At 57.5% G+C, this 20,353-nt stretch overlaps 1 protein-coding gene across 1 annotated transcript in view; it reads right to left on the bottom strand.

Moving 5' to 3' along the window:
- Window positions 1–20,353, bottom strand: part of COL4A2 (collagen type IV alpha 2 chain) — a 162,577-nt gene that overhangs the window by 12,682 nt on the left and 129,542 nt on the right. The window contains exons 22-36 of the mRNA XM_074378524.1: window positions 19,988–20,151; window positions 17,021–17,093; window positions 16,828–16,934; window positions 15,598–15,799; window positions 15,157–15,216; window positions 13,381–13,437; window positions 12,508–12,615; window positions 9,573–9,794; window positions 7,995–8,156; window positions 6,018–6,188; window positions 5,215–5,358; window positions 3,757–3,879; window positions 3,340–3,521; window positions 1,396–1,459; window positions 1,132–1,206 (exon numbers count right to left, since the gene is read on the bottom strand). Coding sequence (XP_074234625.1) covers window positions 1,132–1,206; window positions 1,396–1,459; window positions 3,340–3,521; window positions 3,757–3,879; window positions 5,215–5,358; window positions 6,018–6,188; window positions 7,995–8,156; window positions 9,573–9,794; window positions 12,508–12,615; window positions 13,381–13,437; window positions 15,157–15,216; window positions 15,598–15,799; window positions 16,828–16,934; window positions 17,021–17,093; window positions 19,988–20,151 — 1,914 coding nt within the window. The remainder of the gene's footprint in view (window positions 1–1,131; window positions 1,207–1,395; window positions 1,460–3,339; window positions 3,522–3,756; window positions 3,880–5,214; window positions 5,359–6,017; window positions 6,189–7,994; window positions 8,157–9,572; window positions 9,795–12,507; window positions 12,616–13,380; window positions 13,438–15,156; window positions 15,217–15,597; window positions 15,800–16,827; window positions 16,935–17,020; window positions 17,094–19,987; window positions 20,152–20,353) is intronic.

Here is a 20,353-nt window from a genome sequence, read left to right as displayed (position 1 = left end):
CCCCTCTCCCACTGCACTGCGCTGACTTGAATGACCACCAGGACATCGTGGACATGGCAGTGTGTCACCTTGCACCCAGGTCACAAAATTCATCACTGCCATCACTCTGTCCTGCTCTGGAGGAAGCCAGCTGCTGCGTCGTGAGGACACTCAGCAGCCTAGGGGGAGGTTTGTGTGGGGAGGGGCTGAGACCTCCCACCAGAGCCTTCCTGGAAGCAGATGGTCCAGCCCAGTCCAGCCTTCAGATGACGCTGCCAATGACATGGCCGGAATCTCACAAGAACTACCTGTCTCCTGAATTCCTGGCCTGAGAAACCATAAGGTAACACCAGCTCTGGATGCTCTGAGCCACCACATTTTGGATTTGACTTGGTTAGCAGCGATACATCACTGATCTGAGCTCTTATCTGAGTGGTTCCCAATGTGTGCTGTGCCGGGGAAATCTGGGGAGTTGGTCGAATGTGAGATGTTTGAGTCTTCCTGATGTGGTATATATACACACAATGGACTACTACTGAGCCATAAAAAAGAATGAAATAATGTCATTTGTGGCAACATGGATGAACCTAGAGATGATCATACTAAGTGAAGTAAGTCAGACAGAGAAAGACAAATATCATATGACATCGCTTGTATGTGGAATCTAAAAAAAAAGATACAAATTTTATTTACAGATCAGAAATAGACTCATGGACATAGAAAACTGTGGTTACCAGTGAAGAAAGTCGGGGAGACTAGCTTAGGAGTTTGGGATTAACAGGTACACACTACCGTATATAAAATAGATAAACAACAAGGACCTACTGTAGAGCACAGGGAACTATATTCAATTTCTTGTAATAACCTATAATGAAAAAGAATCTGAAAAAAAAGTATGTATACGTATAACTGAATTGCTTTGCTGTACACCTGAAACTAATGTTGTAAACCGACTACACTTCAATAAAAAATAAGAATAAAAAAAGCCCAGAGTCTCCCTTGCACGCTGGGCTTGGAGACCTCAGCCCGTCCCTCCAAGTCCGCCCGCGGGCTTGCTGACTAACGGTGTGGCTGGCAAGCCGGCGCACGAGTGCCGACACCGAGGGGTCAGGGCTGTGGAAGGTGAAGGGGGTCGGGGAGAGACTTGGGTACCTGGTGCTCCAGCGATGCCCCGTTCTCCCTTCAGACCCGGGCTTCCTGGTAAGTCGATGCTGTCTCCAATGTCACCTGTTAGGTGCAAGAAAGGTGACTGAGGGCGGGCCTTCCTGGGCTAGTGCTGCAGCTTCCGTTGGGCTGTGCTCCCGGTAAGTTTGCTTCAAATTATTACCCAGCATCCGTGGGTCTCGCGTCACCACCCTGCCCAGAACGCTCTCTGGACCACGCGTGCCCCGTTTTCACTGTCTGAGCAACACTCACCGAAATCACCGGTGCGGCCAGTCTCTCCGTAAAGGCCAGCTCTCCCCGGAACTCCCTTGTCACCCTAGAGCGAAGTCAGACATGACGCCACCTTACGCCGCCGTTCGTGACATTTGTAATTCCGCAGGGTTAGCACACGCGGCTGTTGTGCTAAACCCAACGCTCAAGGTCTGTGATGCCATCATTTTCTAGAAAAGTCCTAAGTTTTTGGTGTGAGACAGTGGCTGGTTTGGGTACCTGGTCTTATTTAATTGTTAAGTAGTAAAAATGATGCAAGCTTGGTGGCTTTCCTGACATTAGCAACATCAGTGACGCAGATGCTGGCCGTGACGGTGGTGGTAGCAGCCGCGGCTGACTGAGCCCTGCCTCCCGCCAGGCTCGCCAGGTACATGTGCTGGGGACCATCTCCAGAGCCCATTTCGGGTGGGTGCTATGAAATCCCGTTTGAGAGATGAGGACGTGCAGGCACAGAGAGGTTCAGTAATTTGCTCAAGGCCGCTCAGCTCGTAAGTGGCAGAACTGGGGGATCGACTTGGGCTGCGATTCCAGAATGTGCTCTCTGTGTTACATGGTGGGGCACCTCTGTCCATGGAGAGAGAGAGACTTTTCCAAAATGGTGTGGGGGGCTGATAACTGACTGGGATGATGCGTGGGTGGTTCTGTGACTTAGAAGCCATGGCTTTCCTATGCAAAGGGCTTCCTCCTCGGAGGGAGGGTGGGAGGGAGTTCTGGGCCGCCTGGACCCCCCAACTCTCCACGTTAGCACCAACCTGGGGTGGCAGCCCCCCAGCATCCATGCCATTACCCCTCCTAGCACAGCTTAACTCTAATCTCTGAATCACGATGGAAGCTCCGTTGTGCGGGAGGCGTGGGGAGGGTGAGTCAGAACCCGCGTCCTTGCTTAGACAACCACCTGCTCTTCCCTCTCGAAGCTCGCTCGGCAGGGGCATAACTTACATACAGCGTGGTGCACTCATCTTGAATGCGCGGTTAATTTTTACTCGCATGCCACCCAGAGAAAGATGCTGGACGTTTCAGCACTCTAGAAAGTTCCTTTGTGCCCCTCCCGAGTTAACCACCCTGCCTAAGGCAGCCACTCTGCTGATCACCTCTATCCAATGGTCTCGTCAGCTCTTCAGTGTCGCAAAATGCAGTCACGCGCACTTCCTGTTTGCGGTTCATTTTGCTCAACACAAAGCCTGTGAGACTCACTCGGGCTGCCGCGTTTATCAGTAACTCCCTCTTTGCTGCTGCGGACTGGCCCCGGCCTGGATCGACCATGCTTGTTTACTTTCTCCTGTGCGTGGGCATGTGGGCTCTGTCCCAGTTTTTGGCTGTTGTCAAAAAAGCTTCCGCGAAGCTTGTTTGTGTCCTTCGGCAGACACGTGCATCTTTCTTTTTTCAGTGACCTGACTAGCTGCACAGACTGGCTATGAGGTCCCACAGGCTAGAGACTGGAGGAGTGAGGGAAGGGAGACCCCTGAAGAGTTCCGAGGGCACCGTGTGCACAGGTGGGCTGGGCAGAGGCCAGGCCGGGGCCTGTGGCTAAGGTTCACCGACCTGCCCAGGACGTGCTGTCGTGCCGTGAGCGCCACAGCACGTCGGGCGCCACGGCCGAGGACCACGAGTGCGTACGTGATACCTTCAGATGGAAGAGGGTAAGGAGAACTCCGTGAACAGCAGGGATGGAGAGCCACTCTGTGCATGTTACCTGCACACCTCCACTGCACTCAAAATCTCCCCGCATCGCACAGACAGGACAGGGGCGCGGAGCGAAGAGGGCCCCACCCGGGGGCCAGGTGCCCCGCTGTCACCATGACAACGTAGCAAGTGCTCAAAGCTGCGTCTTGAGTGAAGAAAGGAGAACACCCAGGCCGGATGCCCTGCCCGTGGTGCCTCAGCATCAGGGCCTCAGTCTCCAGCAGCTGTGGGGACAGGACTTACCCTGCTGCCCGTGAACCCCGGAAACCCTGAGATTCCGGGGGGGCCGGGCACGCCGGGGAATCCTGGTGACCCGGGCACGCCGGGGACTCCGGTGTCTCCTTTGACTCCTTTGATGTAGCCTGGTTTCCCCGGCAACCCAGGGGCTCCTGACAGCCCGGGGATCCCCGGCATTCCTGGTACGCCTGCAGGAAGGCCGAGTGTGAAGCTCTGGGGGAACCCTGCTCTTCCCCCCCCAGGCCCCAGAGCTGCAGCCTTCAAACAGGAAAGCCAGGCTGCCCAGGGGCAGACATCAGGGTGTCGGGAGGGCTGCAGTCCGGGAGGCTGGCATGAGTGCAGGGGCGTCTCTGCTGCTCCCTCAGACTGCGGGGGGGGGGGGGACCCCAGGCCCGACAGCTCTGAGGTCAGGCAGGGCCTCACCTTTCAAGCCCAGGTACCCTTTCAGTCCCATGGGGCCTTCATCTCCTTTCTCTCCTTTAATGTCTTTCATTCCCGGCTGTATGATGGGAGGTGGTCCTGGGGGGCCAGGGTCCCCACGGCTGCCTGGGAGGGAACAGAATGCAGTCATTCCCTTGACCTCTGGACCAGGTAGAAAAATCCAGGTGGAGAGGCCTCTTGGCCACTGCTGCCCTCCAAGCCCCAGTTCTGAGGGGCTGGATCATGGGCGGCACGGCTCCCCTGATGCTGCGAGCTGGGGATGGTGCTCCGAGAGCCCAAGGGGATGGAAACATCCGTCTTCTCCCCGGCCCTTCTCTAGGCGAGGGTGTGGGGACACAGGGCTTCTCGGACAGAGGGGCCTGCTCCCCAACCACTACTGACCTCAGGACACTTCCATCACCCCAAGAGAACCCTGTGCCTGTCAGCAGTTACCCCTACCATCCCCCTCCAGGAGCAGAAACCACTCGCCCACTTCCTGCCTCTGTAGATCGGCTTATTCTGGACATTTTGTACAGACAGAGGCAGACAACAGATGGCCTACTGTTTTCAAGTGTCATCCCCGTCATAGCATGTATCTGAACCCACCTCTTTTACACTGATGAGTAATATTCCCTCACATGGCTATGCTGTATTTCACTTGTCCATCATAGGTGTTTCTATTTTTGACTATTACGAATCATGCTGCTATGAAACCCATGTAAGGGGTTTTGCATGGACATGTGTGTTTTCAGTTCTCTCAGGTGCACACGTAGGAGCAGATCTGCTGGGCAACCCTGAGTTTACCTTTCTAAGGAACTGCCAACCTGTTCCAGCCCGGCCACACTATTCTACATTCCCAGCGGCAGGCCTGAGGGTTTCCTTGTCTCTGCATCCCCATGGACATGCGTTATGAGTGGTTCAAGTTTTTAGAGACCACGGAGATACTTTCAGAACAAAGGTGTCTGAACTGACATCATGAAAATGTGACTTGAAGGTAACACCCTTCCTGATCAGGAGCCTCCCATGTTGGGGGGTGGGACTCCCGCCCAGGCCAGGGCTCGAACCAGCCTCTCTTCCGGGGGTCACGATCACTTTGCAGGAGGGTGTCTGTCCTCCCGATGACCTGTACCTCCTTTGTCCATCAGCGCTCTGGTCCTGCAGAATTTACCCTCTGCTTTTCACCTGGCCTCACCTCCTGGAGCTCACACGGAGCCCTCGCTGGGGCACGTGGCTCTGTGACCCTTTCGGATCTCAGTGCTGCATCATTTTTGTTCTCAAAGGTTCCCCTCGGTTAGGGTCACTGCCTCAGTGCACGGCCAATGTGCGGAGGCTGGGATGCAGCCCTCTGGTTTAGCTTGTTTCTTCTGTAATCGTATGTGTGTCTGGGTTCCTGGGATACTGTTCCGAGCAGCATCAGGCCCCCAGGGAAGTCAGCCTCCACCCTGCCGAGACGTGACGTACCTTTCACGCCCGGCTCGCCAGCCAGGCCCTTCAGCCCTGGAATTCCAAAAAATCCGGCCTCTCCTTTGCTCCCCGGGAGCCCGGGTCTCCCCTTGAGCCCGAGCATGCCTTGGAAACCGTCCATCCCGGGTGAACCTCTACCGCCTTCAGAGGGATGGAGAAAAGTGTGGGGTCAGGCGTGCACAAACCAAGCTGCCATAGCCCCACTTTGTGGCTGGTGTGAGAAGACGCCAAGAAGCTTAACCTAAAGACGGTTTCCGGGACAGCGATTCCTAACGGGCTGGTCAGCCTGTCTGCCGTCTGGCTGTTGGAAACAGAATGCAGGGCCCATGCGGGCGGAGAGACACGAGGAAACCAGACGTCCCCGGGTTCTGTGGTCTTTCCACCAGGCTGGGGAGGGGCACCGGGAGCTAATGGGGTGCTGACCCTGCACCCCGCGTGGAAATCTGGCAAAGGGCCCCAGAAGAGCAGAGCACGGCATCTCCAGCCAGTCCAGGGGTGGAGGGCCCCGCGCCGGTCAGGCTGGCCTCGTCTGTGAGCAGGTAAACCTGTGCTGGACCAGCCAGCCTCCGGAGCTGACTCCCATCTCCTGGAGCCCGTCCCCGGATTCCCCCCCCACAGACAGTGAGTCCTGCTCCTCAGACAGTCTCTCTCTTGTGGTCAGCTAATAAACTGGCCTTTTGGGGCACAGCGGTCAGAGCCAGCCTGGGCAGCATCAGCATGTCCCAGGGCCTGTGACACCTCCCTCTGGGCCACCCCACTGCACCCCACAGGGAAATTCCAGGGTCCTGCTCTGTAGTCACCTTTTGGTCCCGGGGCACCAGGCATTCCGGCCATTCCTTTAAATCCAGGGTTTCCAGGATGACCCGTCTGGCCCAGCAGACCAGGGGTACCTCTATCACCGGGTTCACCCTTCATGCCCACAGGGCCAGGGAAGCCTGTGTCCCCTGGGTCCCCTCTGTCTCCAGGCAGACCTGCCAATAAGGGAAGGAAAATAAGACAGGATGAACAAACCAGCCAGAGACAGCGCCTCTGACGGTACTTTACAGACACTGATCATAACAGCTTTTAAGAAAAACCTCTTAGAGGGACAATGGAAAGTGTGACTACAGAGGTGAGTTTTAACGGTGTGAGCAGAGCATGCGGAAGACCCACAGGGCTGCCCTTTCTGAAGAGGTCTGTCCTCGAAAGCCGGCAGCCAGCCTGCGGGACTCAAGTCCAATAGCCTTTCTCCGCTCAGGCCCTCGTGCCTTGGAACCCCAGGCGCATAGCTATGGCGCTGGGATGGCTGAGGCCCCACGCGGACGCCCGCCCTCCTGACACCGCTGGCTCTGGGAACTAAGTTCTGGAGGAGTTGCGCACCTGCCCATTACCCATTAGGGCATCCACAGCTAGCCTCCCTGCAAAGCTCCAGCCTTCTCCCCGCCCCAGTTCAAACCTCTCAGTGGCTTCCTCGCCTTCTGAATACTGGCCCCACCTCCCCCCAGCCAGTTTCCTCAGGCTGTTCCTCTAGGAAGGACCTCATTCCAGTCCTGCCCATTGTCCACACCTGGCTTCCCTCATCTGCTCCTCCCAAGACTGTCCTAGCCTGCCCAGCTACCCTGCCCTCTGAAACATGGGGCCCCGTGGTCCGGTCACTCTGCTGCTTGCCCCAGCCAAACACAAGCCTTTACACGGGTCATTCTGTCCCCACCCGAACCGTGGGCGCCATCAGGGCAGGGCTTTGGCGCAGGTCTATACACACCACATGACACTGCGTTCACCTGATGCTCCGCGCCCAGGAACAGGCAAGGCCTTGAGCGCTGACCCAGAAGGCCCCAACCTCCTGCCCGGGGTTCCCGTTACTGTAAACCCGTGGGTAGCACGTTGCCTGGGGATCTGGTGCCACCACAGCTGAGGCCACTCCTGGGTGAGCGTCTGGCTTACGTCTGATCTACGTGCGGCACGGTGCTCCCTAGTGTGAACTGGCTATGGTCCCGGACAAAGCTGTCACCTGCTCACGGCAAAGGAGAGCCCAGGGTCCCCTGGACGGTGCCTGATGGACAGCTGGACCCCTGACGTCCTCCCTGCAAGGGCTCCAGCGAGCCAGCACCCACCGTGTCGTCCCCGTGCTTCCTGTCCCCCCCCCAGCCCCACCCCACCTCGCCCCATGGGTTTCCTGAAGGAGGCGTCCTCTTTTCTTCCCCACATCTTCCAGTTTCAGGGAACAATGCCACCTCTTCAAAGCAGAGCAGGTTTCTGAGCTTTTACAGCGGGAATCTCTCCTTTTTCCTAATGAAATCTTAGCTAGGCGCCCAGCGCATACAGCAGGAGCGAAGCACCGGCGGCGCCTCCGAAGCCTGAACTCGCCTCGTTTGCTGAGGTACATGTCTTGTCTCTGGAACCTGTCAGGACGTGAGCTGTGTCCCTGCCGAGTGCACATGCTGACACCCCCAGCCCAGGACCTCGTGGTGTGACTGCACCTGGAGCTGGGTCTTGAAAGAGGGCCTCAAGCTCATTAAGGAAGGTCATGAGAGTGGGTCCTGACCCAGCGGGACAGGGGTCTTTATAAGAAGAGGAGATCAGGACGCAGACACACACAGAGGAACGGCCACGCGAGGACACGGAGGAGACTGCCATCTCACGACGAGGAGAGAGGCCTCAGGAGAACCAGCCCTGCCCACACCTTGATGTGTCGAGAGTCAGTTTCTGCTGTTTAAGCCACGCCGTGTGTGGTGTGTCCAGAAGCCCTGCGGCCCTTGGAGCACAGCAGAGAGCCCTCCAGTGGGGTGGGTCCTTACCTCCGAAGCCAGGGGTGCCCGGCGGCCCCAAGGGCCCTTCCCGGCCAGGAGCTCCTGGGAAGCCATGCTGTCCTGGCGGCCCGGGCAGGCCCGGCTGGCCCGACGGTCCTGGGAAGCCTGGCTGACCCTTCAGGCCCGGCGTCCCCGGCATCCCCTGGCTCCCTGCAGGAATCGAGACGAGAGCCGTGAGGCCCACCCCGCAGCGCACTGCAGCGCCTGCCTCCTCAGACCTGGCCTGTGACAGCAGGTGCTCGGGGCCATAGGAAGCCTGGAAAAGGCAGGACGTGCAGGGGACGAGATTGAAGTGACTCGTACTCTCACCCGGAGAATTGCTAGCATCGGAGCATAGTTCCTGCCGGCAGTTCTCCTGTTCACATAAATACACAGAGAAATAGGTATCTGCCAAACTGACGGCTCGCCTGGAGCGCAATTTTAATTTAGATTTTTTCACTGGATACTGTATTTTGAGCATTTGGCCGCACTGCAAAACGCTCTTCACGAGCATGTTAAGTAGCTGGTGAGTAACACCCGTCTTTCCGCACTTCTTGCCAGGCGTGGCCGCACAGACACGGAACCAGCTCCTTAAAACGGGCGCTTCGGAAGTCGGAGCTTTCACCGAACCCACTATTCTGCCTGACTCTGAAGGTGGGGAGCCTCCCCGGGCGGGGAGGGGCCCCGCGCTGCCTGCGCTCTGTGCTCCCACGTCTTGAAGTCGCGGGAAGGAATCCACCCTGAGCACCCTCCTGTGAGAGAGCTCGGGCAGGGACGTCACAATCGCACGGGGGCGAGACCGGCGGGACACGCGGACCCCCGCTCCGGAGCGTGGGGCGTCCCCCTGCCCGCCGAGACCCAGGCTGCGTCCCCCTCGGATCTCGCAGGAAGGACGCCTGCTGGACTGATGGCAGCTGGGGGAGGGATGCCCGCTTCCTGCACCACAGGAGCCCGCCGGCTGGGACTGACGACAACAGTCCACACGTAACAGCTGGTGCGTCTCTGATGGGGACCCAGGCGGCCCGGCCGTCTCCCAGCCTGCGCTTGAGTGATGCGAGCTCGTTAAAGCCAGTGTTCTGGGTTCCAAGTGCCCGTGTCGAATACACAAAGCCTTGGGTGCCTCACTCACTCGCCAAACAATGGGCACATTCCCCCTCGGCCGAACGTCCGTCGGTGATGTTGTGAACACTACGTCTTTTAAACCCATCAGTTTCACACCCACAGATTAAGCTGCACCCCAGATCGTCTCTGTCTTCCTCTCAGGCCCTCACTGAGCACGGCCAGGTCCTCTCTCCTCCATACCAGCCGCGCACACGGGGACTCACACCAACTGGGGGAGAAAGCGGGTCAGTTATTAATCTGCACTCGGAGAGGAGCTACAGGGGCCGTCCTGCCCTGGCCACGGAGGGTAAACACGGCCAGGGGGTCACCGTCCTAACTCGCCATGAGGGAACGCTGGCACTAGGAGGAGAGGCAGGACTCGTGCCACGCGGTTCTCACCTGATCTCAGGAGGGCTTTCTGGCCCTCCCTTGGGAGCTGCAGTGCAGCGCGTTCGCCCCCCCCCCCCTCCTGCCATGGCGACTTACCCCGGAATCCAGGCAGGCCTCTCTCTCCCGGAGGACCTCTCAGTCCAGGGTGTCCAGGCAGTCCAGCGTCTCCCCGGGGCCCGGGCTGGGCCCCCAGGACTTCTCCAGGAAGGCCCCTGTCCCCCGGGGGCCCGACCGGCCCTGGCAGGCCCGAGGGACCTGCGGCCCCATCCAGGCCAGGGGGGCCTACTGCGCCTTTGGATCCTCGGGGCCCCACGAACCCTGCAGGGAAACACAAGTCATCCCCGTCACCGGAGGGCGGCGTCACGGCGTTCTAAGGTCGGAGCAAGAGGCAGGAGGCGGCCAGCTTGAGCCCTGGCCCGCCGCTGGCCGCCCCCCGCCGTCTGGCCCCAGCCCTACGATCTGGCCAAGGTGGACACGGCCTCTGAGCTTAAATCTTCGTCATTCACAGGACCCTGTGTTGTGCAAACAATCCCAGAGAGGAGCTTCCAGGCTGTGTGTGCAGGCAGAGCCCAGCAGGCCAGGACAACCAGACCCTCAGAGCCCAAACTCTGCCCCCGTAACTCTCCCTGCCACTAAACCCCTGGTCATCAGTCAGTTCAGAGATGCTCTGAAGGGGACTCGACACCCCTATTGCCTCCTGCCACCTGCCATGTCCAGGCGGAGGCCCGCGTGGCCACATGCTGGGAGAGTTGTGACTTTCCTGGATGCGTGGGCTATGGCCTCACCACACCACATCCCCGCTCAGGCCCTCCCCGCGATGTGACCTCAGACTGAACTGCAAGAGTGACAGTCACACGTCGGTCCAACGGGAAGCCTCCGAGGTCACTGCAGCCACGGCTGCAGGTGGGGGTGTGGGAAGCACAGAGCCCTCCCCCCGACCCGTGGGTGAGCCTGACGGAAAGCTGCCACCTCCCGGGACAGCGGGCTGACCGTGGCAGCCGTGTCGGGAACACGGAACAAGGCTAACCCGAGTACTGATCAGCTGGACCACGTGACTTCCGCACAGGAGGAGCGGGCTTTCGTGGAAATGATGAATCTGCTCACAGGAACAGTGGGCTTCACTCTGCACGTGGACCTTCTCTCTGGAATGGACTCCCTCTGGGTTTTGCCATCTTTGAAGGTGGGGCTTTCATTTTCTTCCACACGTGGTGGTGGGAGCATCCGGCACATTCCATCCCCATAAAAAGGGATGTGTGTTTCGAGCCTGGAAGCTCAGTTCCTCGTTTGCGCCTTCCCTCTGGTCTCCCCAACCTCCCGCTTCACTCGGGGGCTACACTTCACTGCACAACAGGCTCTCTACACCTGGTGGCCTGCCCAGATCCTCTGATGACAGCACACAGCCTCCTTTCTCACTCCAGGCAGTTCAAGTCTGCTTGGCTGGGCATCACATTCTAAGATTACGACTCACCCTTCTTATTCAAAGCCAGGAGGTTTTAACAAATTAGCATCTTCTCAAAACAATTCACACTTAACTTCAGGATCTGTGATATCACCAAAGCGACAGAGCTGTAACTTCTAAACCCCCTAGCGTGGCAGCAGAGTGGTACCATCTGAGCCTCTGGTGTGTGGGCAGAAACACTTTCCTTCGCTTCTCTCCAAAGGCTTGATAAAAGACCCAGGGACCATGCCTCCTGACTTTGCAAACCACGAAGAGGCACCAGCACGAAAGGCACCAGCTTCGAGGTCTGCAGCAGCCTCTGTGGGCTGGAGCACCGGACCCAGGGGCCAACGCAAAGTCAAACGTTGAGGATTCAACCAACTGCCGGTAAAACGGGATACATCTTTGCTGAAAACATTTGCTCGGGGCTAAATCTACGGAGCCTGCTGTTCTGTGTGGCAGTCCGGAGTGTTCCATTTAGTTTCTGGAGCTGAGTTTGAAAGGAATGCTGACAAGCTGGAGGGCAATCATGGAGGGGTGGTCAGAATGCTGAGGGCACGGAGGTTATGCCAGAAAGAGAAAGTTCACATTCCTGGGGTCGGCTCTGCCCGTTCACGAGATGTCCGTGGGGAACGTGGCCGGGTCCCGGGTGTCTGTGAGGCCCGGTTATGAAGAGAACCGCTGGCTCAAGGAACAACCAGCGAACAGCCTCGGAGGAGGCAGACTTCACCCCAGCCGAGCAAGGACTTCCCAGCAGTGAGAGAGAGTCAGTGTTCCACAGGTGCCGGCGGCAGGAGTGACTCCAGCAGAGGCTGGGAGAGCACGTGGCCAGGACCTGGTGGGAGACGTCCGGCTTGGGTGGCCTTGGTGACTTCCACGGCTTTGTCTAGGTAACGCGGTTCCCCAGCGCCCGGGCCTCTGCGCACCGGCAGCACGGCCACGCCCCCGGCGCAGCGCCCCGGCCGGCGCCACCGAGGGGCACCTGGGTCTGAGGCCACTGAGCCAGGTTCTAGAACACGCAGGCCCCCAGGCAGGTACTCCCGACCTCTCACCACAGTTCACTCCTGGAAACACGTTCATTTTCCTCCACATGGAGCTAAAAGGATTCAGCTCTTTTAGTCACTAAATGGTTTTCATGATTCTTTGCTGCGTCAAATGTAGATGGAATGGTTCAAACTGTTCACTCAGACGAGCTGCAGACTGTGGCGCGGGCAGGCGGTGCTGTGACCCGCAAAACCACAGGTGCTCTGTGTGGCACCACGTGTGCGAGCAGCAGCCCAGGACTGGACGATGAGCCGAAACGACAAGCCCAGGAGAGGGCGACATCGTGCACCCTTAGAATGTTCCATACCGGCCAGGGGAAAACCCCTCTGCGCCCTGTCCCCTTGTCCTGCAAGATCTGTAAGTTTCTTCTGCTGGCACGACGTCAGTGAGGAAGAGGTCGTTTTTTAATTTCCCAAGGACGAGAACAGAAGCCGTCACCAAGCGTTTGTCGAAACAGTTTCTAAGCGTTAAACAGCACTAGTGCTGGGCACCCCCATCACACAGTCACCTCCCAAATCTAGGGGGCCGGGGCGTCCCACCCCAACTCACCTGGGGGTCCTGGGAATCCCTCCCGGCCCGGGTCTCCTGGGAGACCCTTGAGCCCTGGTGATCCGTCAGCTCCTGACAATCCTGGAATCCCTCTGAGGCCTTTGACACCTAAACAGCCCAAAACCAAGACACGGTCAGAGCCCCATGAGGCAAGCCCTGCAGGACGTGAGCAGGAGAGGGTCAAGTCCACGCCGGACTTAACACAGTGTCTATGAAACCAGGAAGTGATGAGGCTGGGGGACGTCAACTCTGAAACAGTACCTGTGACAGCCAAGGGACGACCAGCTTGGCCAAGGGTCAGTCTGCACCGGAAACTAAGTGTCCGTCTACACCAGCAACTAAGAGTCCGTCTACCCGGGAAACTGAGTGTCCGTCTACGCCAGCAACTAAGTGTCCGTCTACCCGGGAAACTAAGTGTCCGTCTACCCGGGAAACTGAGTGTCCGTCTCCCCCACGATTGTGTGGACAAACCCCAGCCCCAATGATCTGTGTTCGTCTCACTCAAAACCCCAAAGAAATAATCCCCCAGCGTGGATCCTCTTCCCATAACCCTGGGACACAAAGGGATAAAAGCACAGAGCTAGCTGTCCTGTCCCAGCCTTAAAGAGGCGCCTTTGTCTCTGGCCACCAGGTCGGGCCGGAGCTGAGGCTTGAGTTCTGTGTGGCAGGGACCCTCTCTCTTAGCCTGGGGTTCAGTCGCCACTGACTCCTAGTGACAAGAGGAAGTCGGCTTCCTAAGGAAGCTGCCAGTGTGCATGGGGTACTGAGAACACAGCGACGTCTGGGCAGGGCCACATGGGGGCAGAGGAAGGCGAGCAGAGGGGAGGGGGTGGTGCAGACGCGCAGAGAGAGGCTGGAGGTGCCCTTCCTTACCTGGGGCGCCTGGGGGGCCCGGCAGGCCTGGCGATCCCTTGGGCCCTCCGACGCAACCTGGGAGGAGAGAAAGGGAGAGCTGTAGCCGCCTTCGACACCGAGCCCCGCGGCTTCAGGTGTTGCCAAGGTCCAGAGCAACAGCCACAGAAAGCAGCTGCCATCTTACGATCAGGGTGATCTAACGACTCGATGAACCTTGATGCCGATGGGATTAGAAGTTTAACTTCATTGTGTGACCAAGTCAGAAATTCATATGAAACGCAAATGAGACTGGGCGCCGTGCTGGCTGAGGTCCCCCCTCACTGAGGGCAACACCACGCACAGCCGCCACCCATCCCTGTCAGTCCGAGTGAATCCCTTTCCTTGGCTGGAAATGCACCCCTGGGACAGAGGAGGCTTCTGATTTCAAAAGGAATTCTTTGACTTCTCCTTTGTGACGCTGGCTACTTTCGGAATTAGCCATAGTAACTCCCTGCTGTGAGCGGTGCAGAAGGAAACCCCGTGGCAGCCACTTGTGGCTGGTGACACCGTGCGGGGGGGGGGCGGGGGGGAAGCAGGCCCAGCAGTTCTTGGGGATGTCCCTGGTCTGTCTGCCTGTGACTTGGGAGGGCTCCTATCTTGGCTAGACAATGGCCAAACAGGGGCTTTGGCCACCTCTGTCATCCGAGGGGTCTGGGTGCAGAGCCCAGCACAGGTCGTAAAAGGAAGGAGCCTGGCCGTGGCCCGGGGGCCCTGCCTCAGGCCCACAGAGCCTCACACCAGCTCTCTGCAAGCCCCGCGTCACCATCCCTGCTCTGCATCCCCCGCCCTGAGCGCCTGGCCCGTTCCCGCACGCATGCAGGGGACCCTGGATTCTGGTGCTGCTTCCAATCCTGGCCTTCATCTGGAGAGTTTTGCCCAAACTCTCAACTGTCGCTTGGGAGCTGCTGCCATCCAGATGTGCTGCTGGCCCCTTCACCTCCGCCAAACTCATCCTCTCTGCTCCACTCCCCAAAATCCTGATCGTGGATCCTGCGTCCCCTCCTGTCCTGGACTCAGGGCTCTCCTGGGCCCCCCACCTCCATGTCCAAGTCCACCCTGGCTGGAGACATCGCCTGTCCGATGGCAGCCGGGCCAACTTCTGGATGGTCCCTCTCCTCTTAGTCCCTCACTAAGTCCAGGTCACCTGCACCGTGTCCTCATCCTCAGCCCTGCCCCTCCCAGCGTTCATCTCTCGCTGGACCAGACTTCTCACAGACACCTGGACTCAGTCCTCACCCTGCAAACAAGCAAGCAATTCACAGCTGCCCTTCACCCACACAGAGACGTGCTTTCGGTATGAACGCACTTATCTGCGGAGTTCTCACCGACGTTACGAGCTGACGCTTTGTGCCGTGGGGACACCTTGGTGACCCAATGGTTCTCATGTCTGCCCTGCCGTTAATTCCGAGCTGAGGCAGATGGAGCGCAGCCCCAGGGCCGCACGTGTTTGTGTTTCTGGCGGCAGCTCCACGCCCACGGCCGGGGCTCACACCTGTTCCTCATGAGCCCACACCCCACACCCCGAGAGCTCTAAGGCCACCTGGTGGGGGTCACAGTACCTGGCTGGCTGGTCTCCTGTCTGCCTGCTCCGATTTCCTCATGAGCCCACACCCCACACCCCGAGAGCTCTAAGGCCACCTGGCGGGGATCGCAGTACCTGGCTGGCTGGTCTCCTGTCTGCCTGCTCCGATTTCCTCATGAGCCCACACCCCACACCCCGAGAGCTCTAAGGCCACCTGGCGGGGATCGCAGTACCTGGCTGGATGGTCTCCTGTCCGTCTGCTCCAATGGGCCTTTTCACACCTGTATCACAATCTGGCGCAAGACACAGGGACAGAGTGAGGCGACTGTGTGACAACGGGAGGTGACTGGCGTGTCCTGAGTGTGGGGTGGGGAGGCTGGGACGGGCAGGGAATCAGAGGCCCACTGCTGAACTTCCGTGCTCAGCCTCTGTGAGTCCAGCACAGAGGAGAGGCCCCGTGTTCCAACTGGTGGGAGGAGGCTGCAATGGGTCCAGAAAACCCCGCGGCTGGGTGTCGCTTGGATGTGCTGAGAACCGATGGCGCGACAGACACAGCGTCTCCTGTGACTGCCCCCTCCCTCCGGGGAATTCACACGCTGCCCAGGAAGAACAGCGATGTTGAAGCATGAACAGCGTCTCATGACTGGAAGCCACAGGCGTGGGACCCTCCATACCTATCTGTCCCGGAGTGCCTGGGAGGCCAGGAGGCCCGGGGAAGCCTGGCGGTCCAGGTAATCCAGCATCTCCGGGGAAACCGCGGTCGCCTTTGGGGCCAGGCAGGCCCAGTCCTGGGGGCCCGCTTTCTCCTGGAATGCCCTTGGTGCCGGGTGCTCCTGGGTAGCCCGCATCCCCTGGGGGGCCTTTGATGCCATCACCCTAGGAGAGATTCGGTTTAGCGTGTACCATATACGGAAACTTCACATTCAGCCATATTCCCAGCTCCCCTCCCTGTCCCCCGAATTCTGTGCTATGGATATGGATACAGAGCAGGAAGACGGCAGAGGTGAGCAGGAACCGGCACCCATGGTCTGACCAAGTCCCAGAAACAAAGGACAGACTATAGCAGCCATGGGCAACACACTAGAATGCAGTTCTGGAAGGCGTATGAGTCTGTTTTTCTTTTTCCAAGCCACTAGCTTGGACCTTCATTCTCAGTAAGAATTCTGCAGGAGGACAGTTAGGCACAGATTTGGAACAACAGGAACAGGAATGCGTTGTTTTACTGTCAAGATTAAGCGTTTGTGACCCATCGGAAAAGGAAAGGGAGTCTGGTCTGGACAAGAGAGAGCAGTGTGCTCATTAGAAGTAAGAAGAGATGGTAGGACGGAGGAGCAGGAAGCTGGGCCCTGTCCTGCTCAGGAAGCTACTCAGCAGGTGTGGAAGCCGGGGGTGGGGCCAGAGCGCTCAGAGGGGAGGGGCCGGGAGAGCCAGGAGTTAGGACGGTGCTGAGGGCACCCGGAGGGCAGGGTGGGGTCCGGGAGGGGGGAGGGGGGGTCTGGCCCCAGCGGTGTCTGCCCTCCTCCGTCTGGCTCTGCCCTCCCCCGAGGGCTCTGCAGGTTTTCAGACATCCTCTTTCCACCACCTGCATGTCTCTGTCAAAAATGAAGCTTCGTATTTTATAACTGACCCTGGGAAACGGCGTTCTACCCTGCGTCTTAGAGCATCCCGTCTCATTCTCCGCTACACCAGGAGGGATGTTTATGGACTCCGTTTCTTTTAAACGTTCCCTCTGGGCTTGGCTTCCAACCTAACTCACTGTTTCCTGAAAACTACGATCTCTGCTCATTAAAAGAGGACTGTTTGCCAGGGAGGATTCAGTGCGGAGCCAGCACGTCCAGCTCGGGCGTGCGGGGACATGACCCATCAGCATGGGGCTGGGCCGCCCCACCCCCGCGGCGACTCACAGGAGGGCCTGGGAGGCCCGGGAAGCCATCGAGTCCGTCTCGCCCCGGGAGGCCATCGTCCCCTTTCGTCCCTGGCACACCTGGGACACCGGGCTGTCCTCGCTCACCTGGGGAAGGATTGCAGTGTGAGTCTACTCAGGCCGGCAGCCCGGGAAGGGGGACGGTCCACAGATTCCTGGCCACAAAGACTGACCTTTGGTGGTGATTGTTCTGGAATCTCCCTTTATTCCTTTGGGCCCAGGAGGTCCAGTCTCACCAGGGGCTCCCTGTGGACACAAACACAAAGTCTCTTTCTCCTTCCTACTGTTAGGGCACCTGGGAAGACAATTACTTTCTGTTTATACAACTTGGGGGTCTTTATCTGTCATCAAGCCCAGAGCCAGAGACCTCTGTCCCTGGCCTCCTGGCCTAGTGCCACCCATCACAAAAGGCTTTGAGTGCTCGAATGTGGCCAGCGGGTCTGAGGCTCTGCATTTTTAATTTTAGTCAAAACTTTTTTTTCCTATGGTGGTAGTGGGGATTGAACCACTGAGCTATACCCTCCCCACAGTGGTCAAAACTTAATGGAAGTAGCCACACACGGCTGGACAGTGAAAACCAGAACAAAGTATGGTCCCCAGATGGGGAGACCAGCTTCCCGGGGGCTTGTTAAGAATGCAGAGCCTCGGGCCCCACCCTAGGGCACCTGAACCACAATTTGCATTTCAGCAAAATCCCAGGGGTTCATAAACTCAGTAACTTTGATTTACTATTTTTATTTAGTTTTTATTTTATTGGTGTTTTTGGTTGTTGTTTCTGTTGTTATAATGGAGGTTCCGCCCCCAGCATGAACTCACTAACTCTGCAGAAGCTATGCGCTCCCACACCAGGCTGCCAGCTCTAACCACAGCTTTGTAGAGTCCGGGCAAGGAGCAAGCCTCCAAGCACAAAGCAGGGGTACTTGGGACCATTCGATATAGAGAACAAGACAGCCTGTCTTCCTAACTGAAGGGAACCAAGGTTTAGAGACAATTCTTCACAGGAACACACTTCAAGCTGTACACCCTCGTTTGGGTCTTTCAATGAGCAGAAGCTAGCGGCTGAAGGCCTCAGGGCGCATTTTAATGAGCGCGATATGTTAGTTTGGGGCAAGTCTTGGTTGCTGTTATTCACAAGAAGATGGGAACTTTTAGTGTTGGTTTCATTAAATGGAATGTTTCAGGTGATTATGAGCTCTTTCCTCTGAAAAAAATTCCACAGGCACTTGATGTATTGATTCAGTTCTTTGCAGGGAAGGGTGACATTCTTTTAGTGTCCAGAACAGCGTCTCACACCCAGGAGGCGCAGGGCAAATGGATGGGCGCGTGGACTCATTCACTGACCGCCTGCTGCGCTCCGAGCCTCCATCAGACCCTACTGGTGTGCACAGAAGGTGACGTCTGGGTACACGCTCAGGCGTTCCTGCGGCACTGTGACCGGCGACACGTAAACGTATAATTAGATGCAAGGTAGACACGATACCTAGGTGTTTGGACACACGTGCTGTGGATGCGCAAACACCCTGGCGAAAGCACGTGCCCTCGGGAGAGTGTAGACACAACACAGGCACAAAATGTGATGCCTCTGACTTCTAGGCAATATTCAGCCATTTTATAAACAGTCGAAGATCCCACCGGTTCTGCCCCTGTTCAGTTTGGATTCTCACCACGGACACTTTTTCTGAACATTTGAACGACATGCTGAGATGGCCATGACTTGGAGACGGTATCATTTTTAAACTAGGAGAAAATGTCACACCGACTGTTCAGCTGAATACAACGGCTGGTCTCCTGAGGAGCCCCGGGCACTGGAGCAGCGAGGTGCTCTGCACCCCGTCTTCTCCGCAAAGCTCCCGCCCACGAAGCCCTCCTGCACCAGCAGCTCTGAGCAGCCACCATGTCGCCGGGTCTGGACACGGAGTCACAGCGTCTTAACCGTCCTTGGCCACGTGCCCTGGGCACTGGTTCCTCTACTGCTGAGAACACTGAACAACAGCTTTTCGCTACACGCATCTCCTGCAGTTCTCTACGTAAAAATAAATAAGAAATATAATTTCTATGCCTTCACCTGAAATTTGCTTTGAATCGTTGGTGAGTTAAGACCTGCCACAGAGAAAGAGCTGCTCCACGGTCTTTTCGTAAGAAGTGGAATGAAGTCCACTGGGCTGTGGGATGCCCAGGGGTCCGTGGGCAGAGCGTCATTCACCCAAAGTAAATGCACGGTTCACTTGGAAGTCTCACTTTTTGTCGAGTTAAGGGAGACTTTATAAAAAGCTAAATCGGTCCTACGCTAAATTTCAAGAGGTGAATGCTCAGTATGTAAAGTACTTTACATTCAGATGCTAGCAGGGTTTTTTTTTTTTTAAATATAATTCACATATCAAAATTAACTGTTTTAAAGTATACAACTCAGTGTTTTCTTGTTTTGTTCTAGTATTTTCACAAGGTTCTGCCACCATTCCTGTGACCTAATTCCACAGCATTTTCATCACCGACAGAAGAGACCACCACTCGCGTTCCGCCCGCCCAGCTCTCGGCGACCACCAGGCCACCTCTGTCTCTAGGTCCGCCTGTTCTGGACTCTCACTCGGGCACCGTACAGCATCTGTTCCCTCGCATCTGTCTTACGTCACTCGGCACGTCTTTGAGGGGTGCCACCCCGTAGCGTGCGTCAGCTGGCGCTCCTGTGGACGGCTGAATAACCCCCCGTGGGCAGGCAGCCCACATTTGCTCTGCCCATTCAGCAGCTGATGGGCGTTTGGGTTGTTCCCACTTCCCGGCTCGGACCGCCAGTGCTGCTGTGCGTGCGCTGCACGTGCGCACGTCGATGCACAGGTTTGATGTGCACGCGCGTCTGCAGCTCTCCTGGGTCTGAACTAGGAGGGGGCTTTCTGGGTCACATGGCACATCTATGTCGGACTTTCTGAGGAGGCATCACACTGTTTCCCGTAGCGGCTGCCCCATTCCACATTCTTACCAGTAAAAGCTTTAAAATTCCTCCTGGTGTTTCTGAATGGAGCCCTGGGTGCACAAGGGTTGTTGCTCTGAAGTGGGGTTAACTTGACAAATAAAAGCCGGAAACGGGGGAGCAGGGACAGGTGTCGAGGACACCTTTCTGGCCTCGTGGTGAGCGGCTCTCTTACCTTGAAGCCCGGGAACCCGGGGATGCCGTGCTGGCCCGGGTCTCCTTGGCCGCCTTTCCTCCCTGGCTCCCCATTGATGCCTGGGAAGCCCTTGGGTCCTGGCAGCCCTGGAAGGCCCCCGACGAACTGGTCGCCCTCTGCACACCTACAGTCCCCGGCATCACCTGTTGGGGGGGGTGCCTGTTAGTCATTCAAGAAGGTTTTAAACACTCCTGTTGGCTCCGCGGGGACAGGAGGTCCAGGTGGGCAGGGGCTGGGGGCACACCACACTCCACACACCACCTACTCTGGTCCTCACACTCTCTTTCTTAGACGAGAGGTGTGAGTCACTGGTCTCCTTGGGGTGCAGAATTCTCTGATTCAATG

This window comes from Camelus bactrianus, chromosome 14 (genome assembly GCF_048773025.1).
Source record: "Camelus bactrianus isolate YW-2024 breed Bactrian camel chromosome 14, ASM4877302v1, whole genome shotgun sequence".
Classification (NCBI taxonomy): Eukaryota; Metazoa; Chordata; class Mammalia; order Artiodactyla; family Camelidae; genus Camelus; species Camelus bactrianus.
This window is presented reverse-complemented; position numbering and strand designations above follow the sequence as displayed.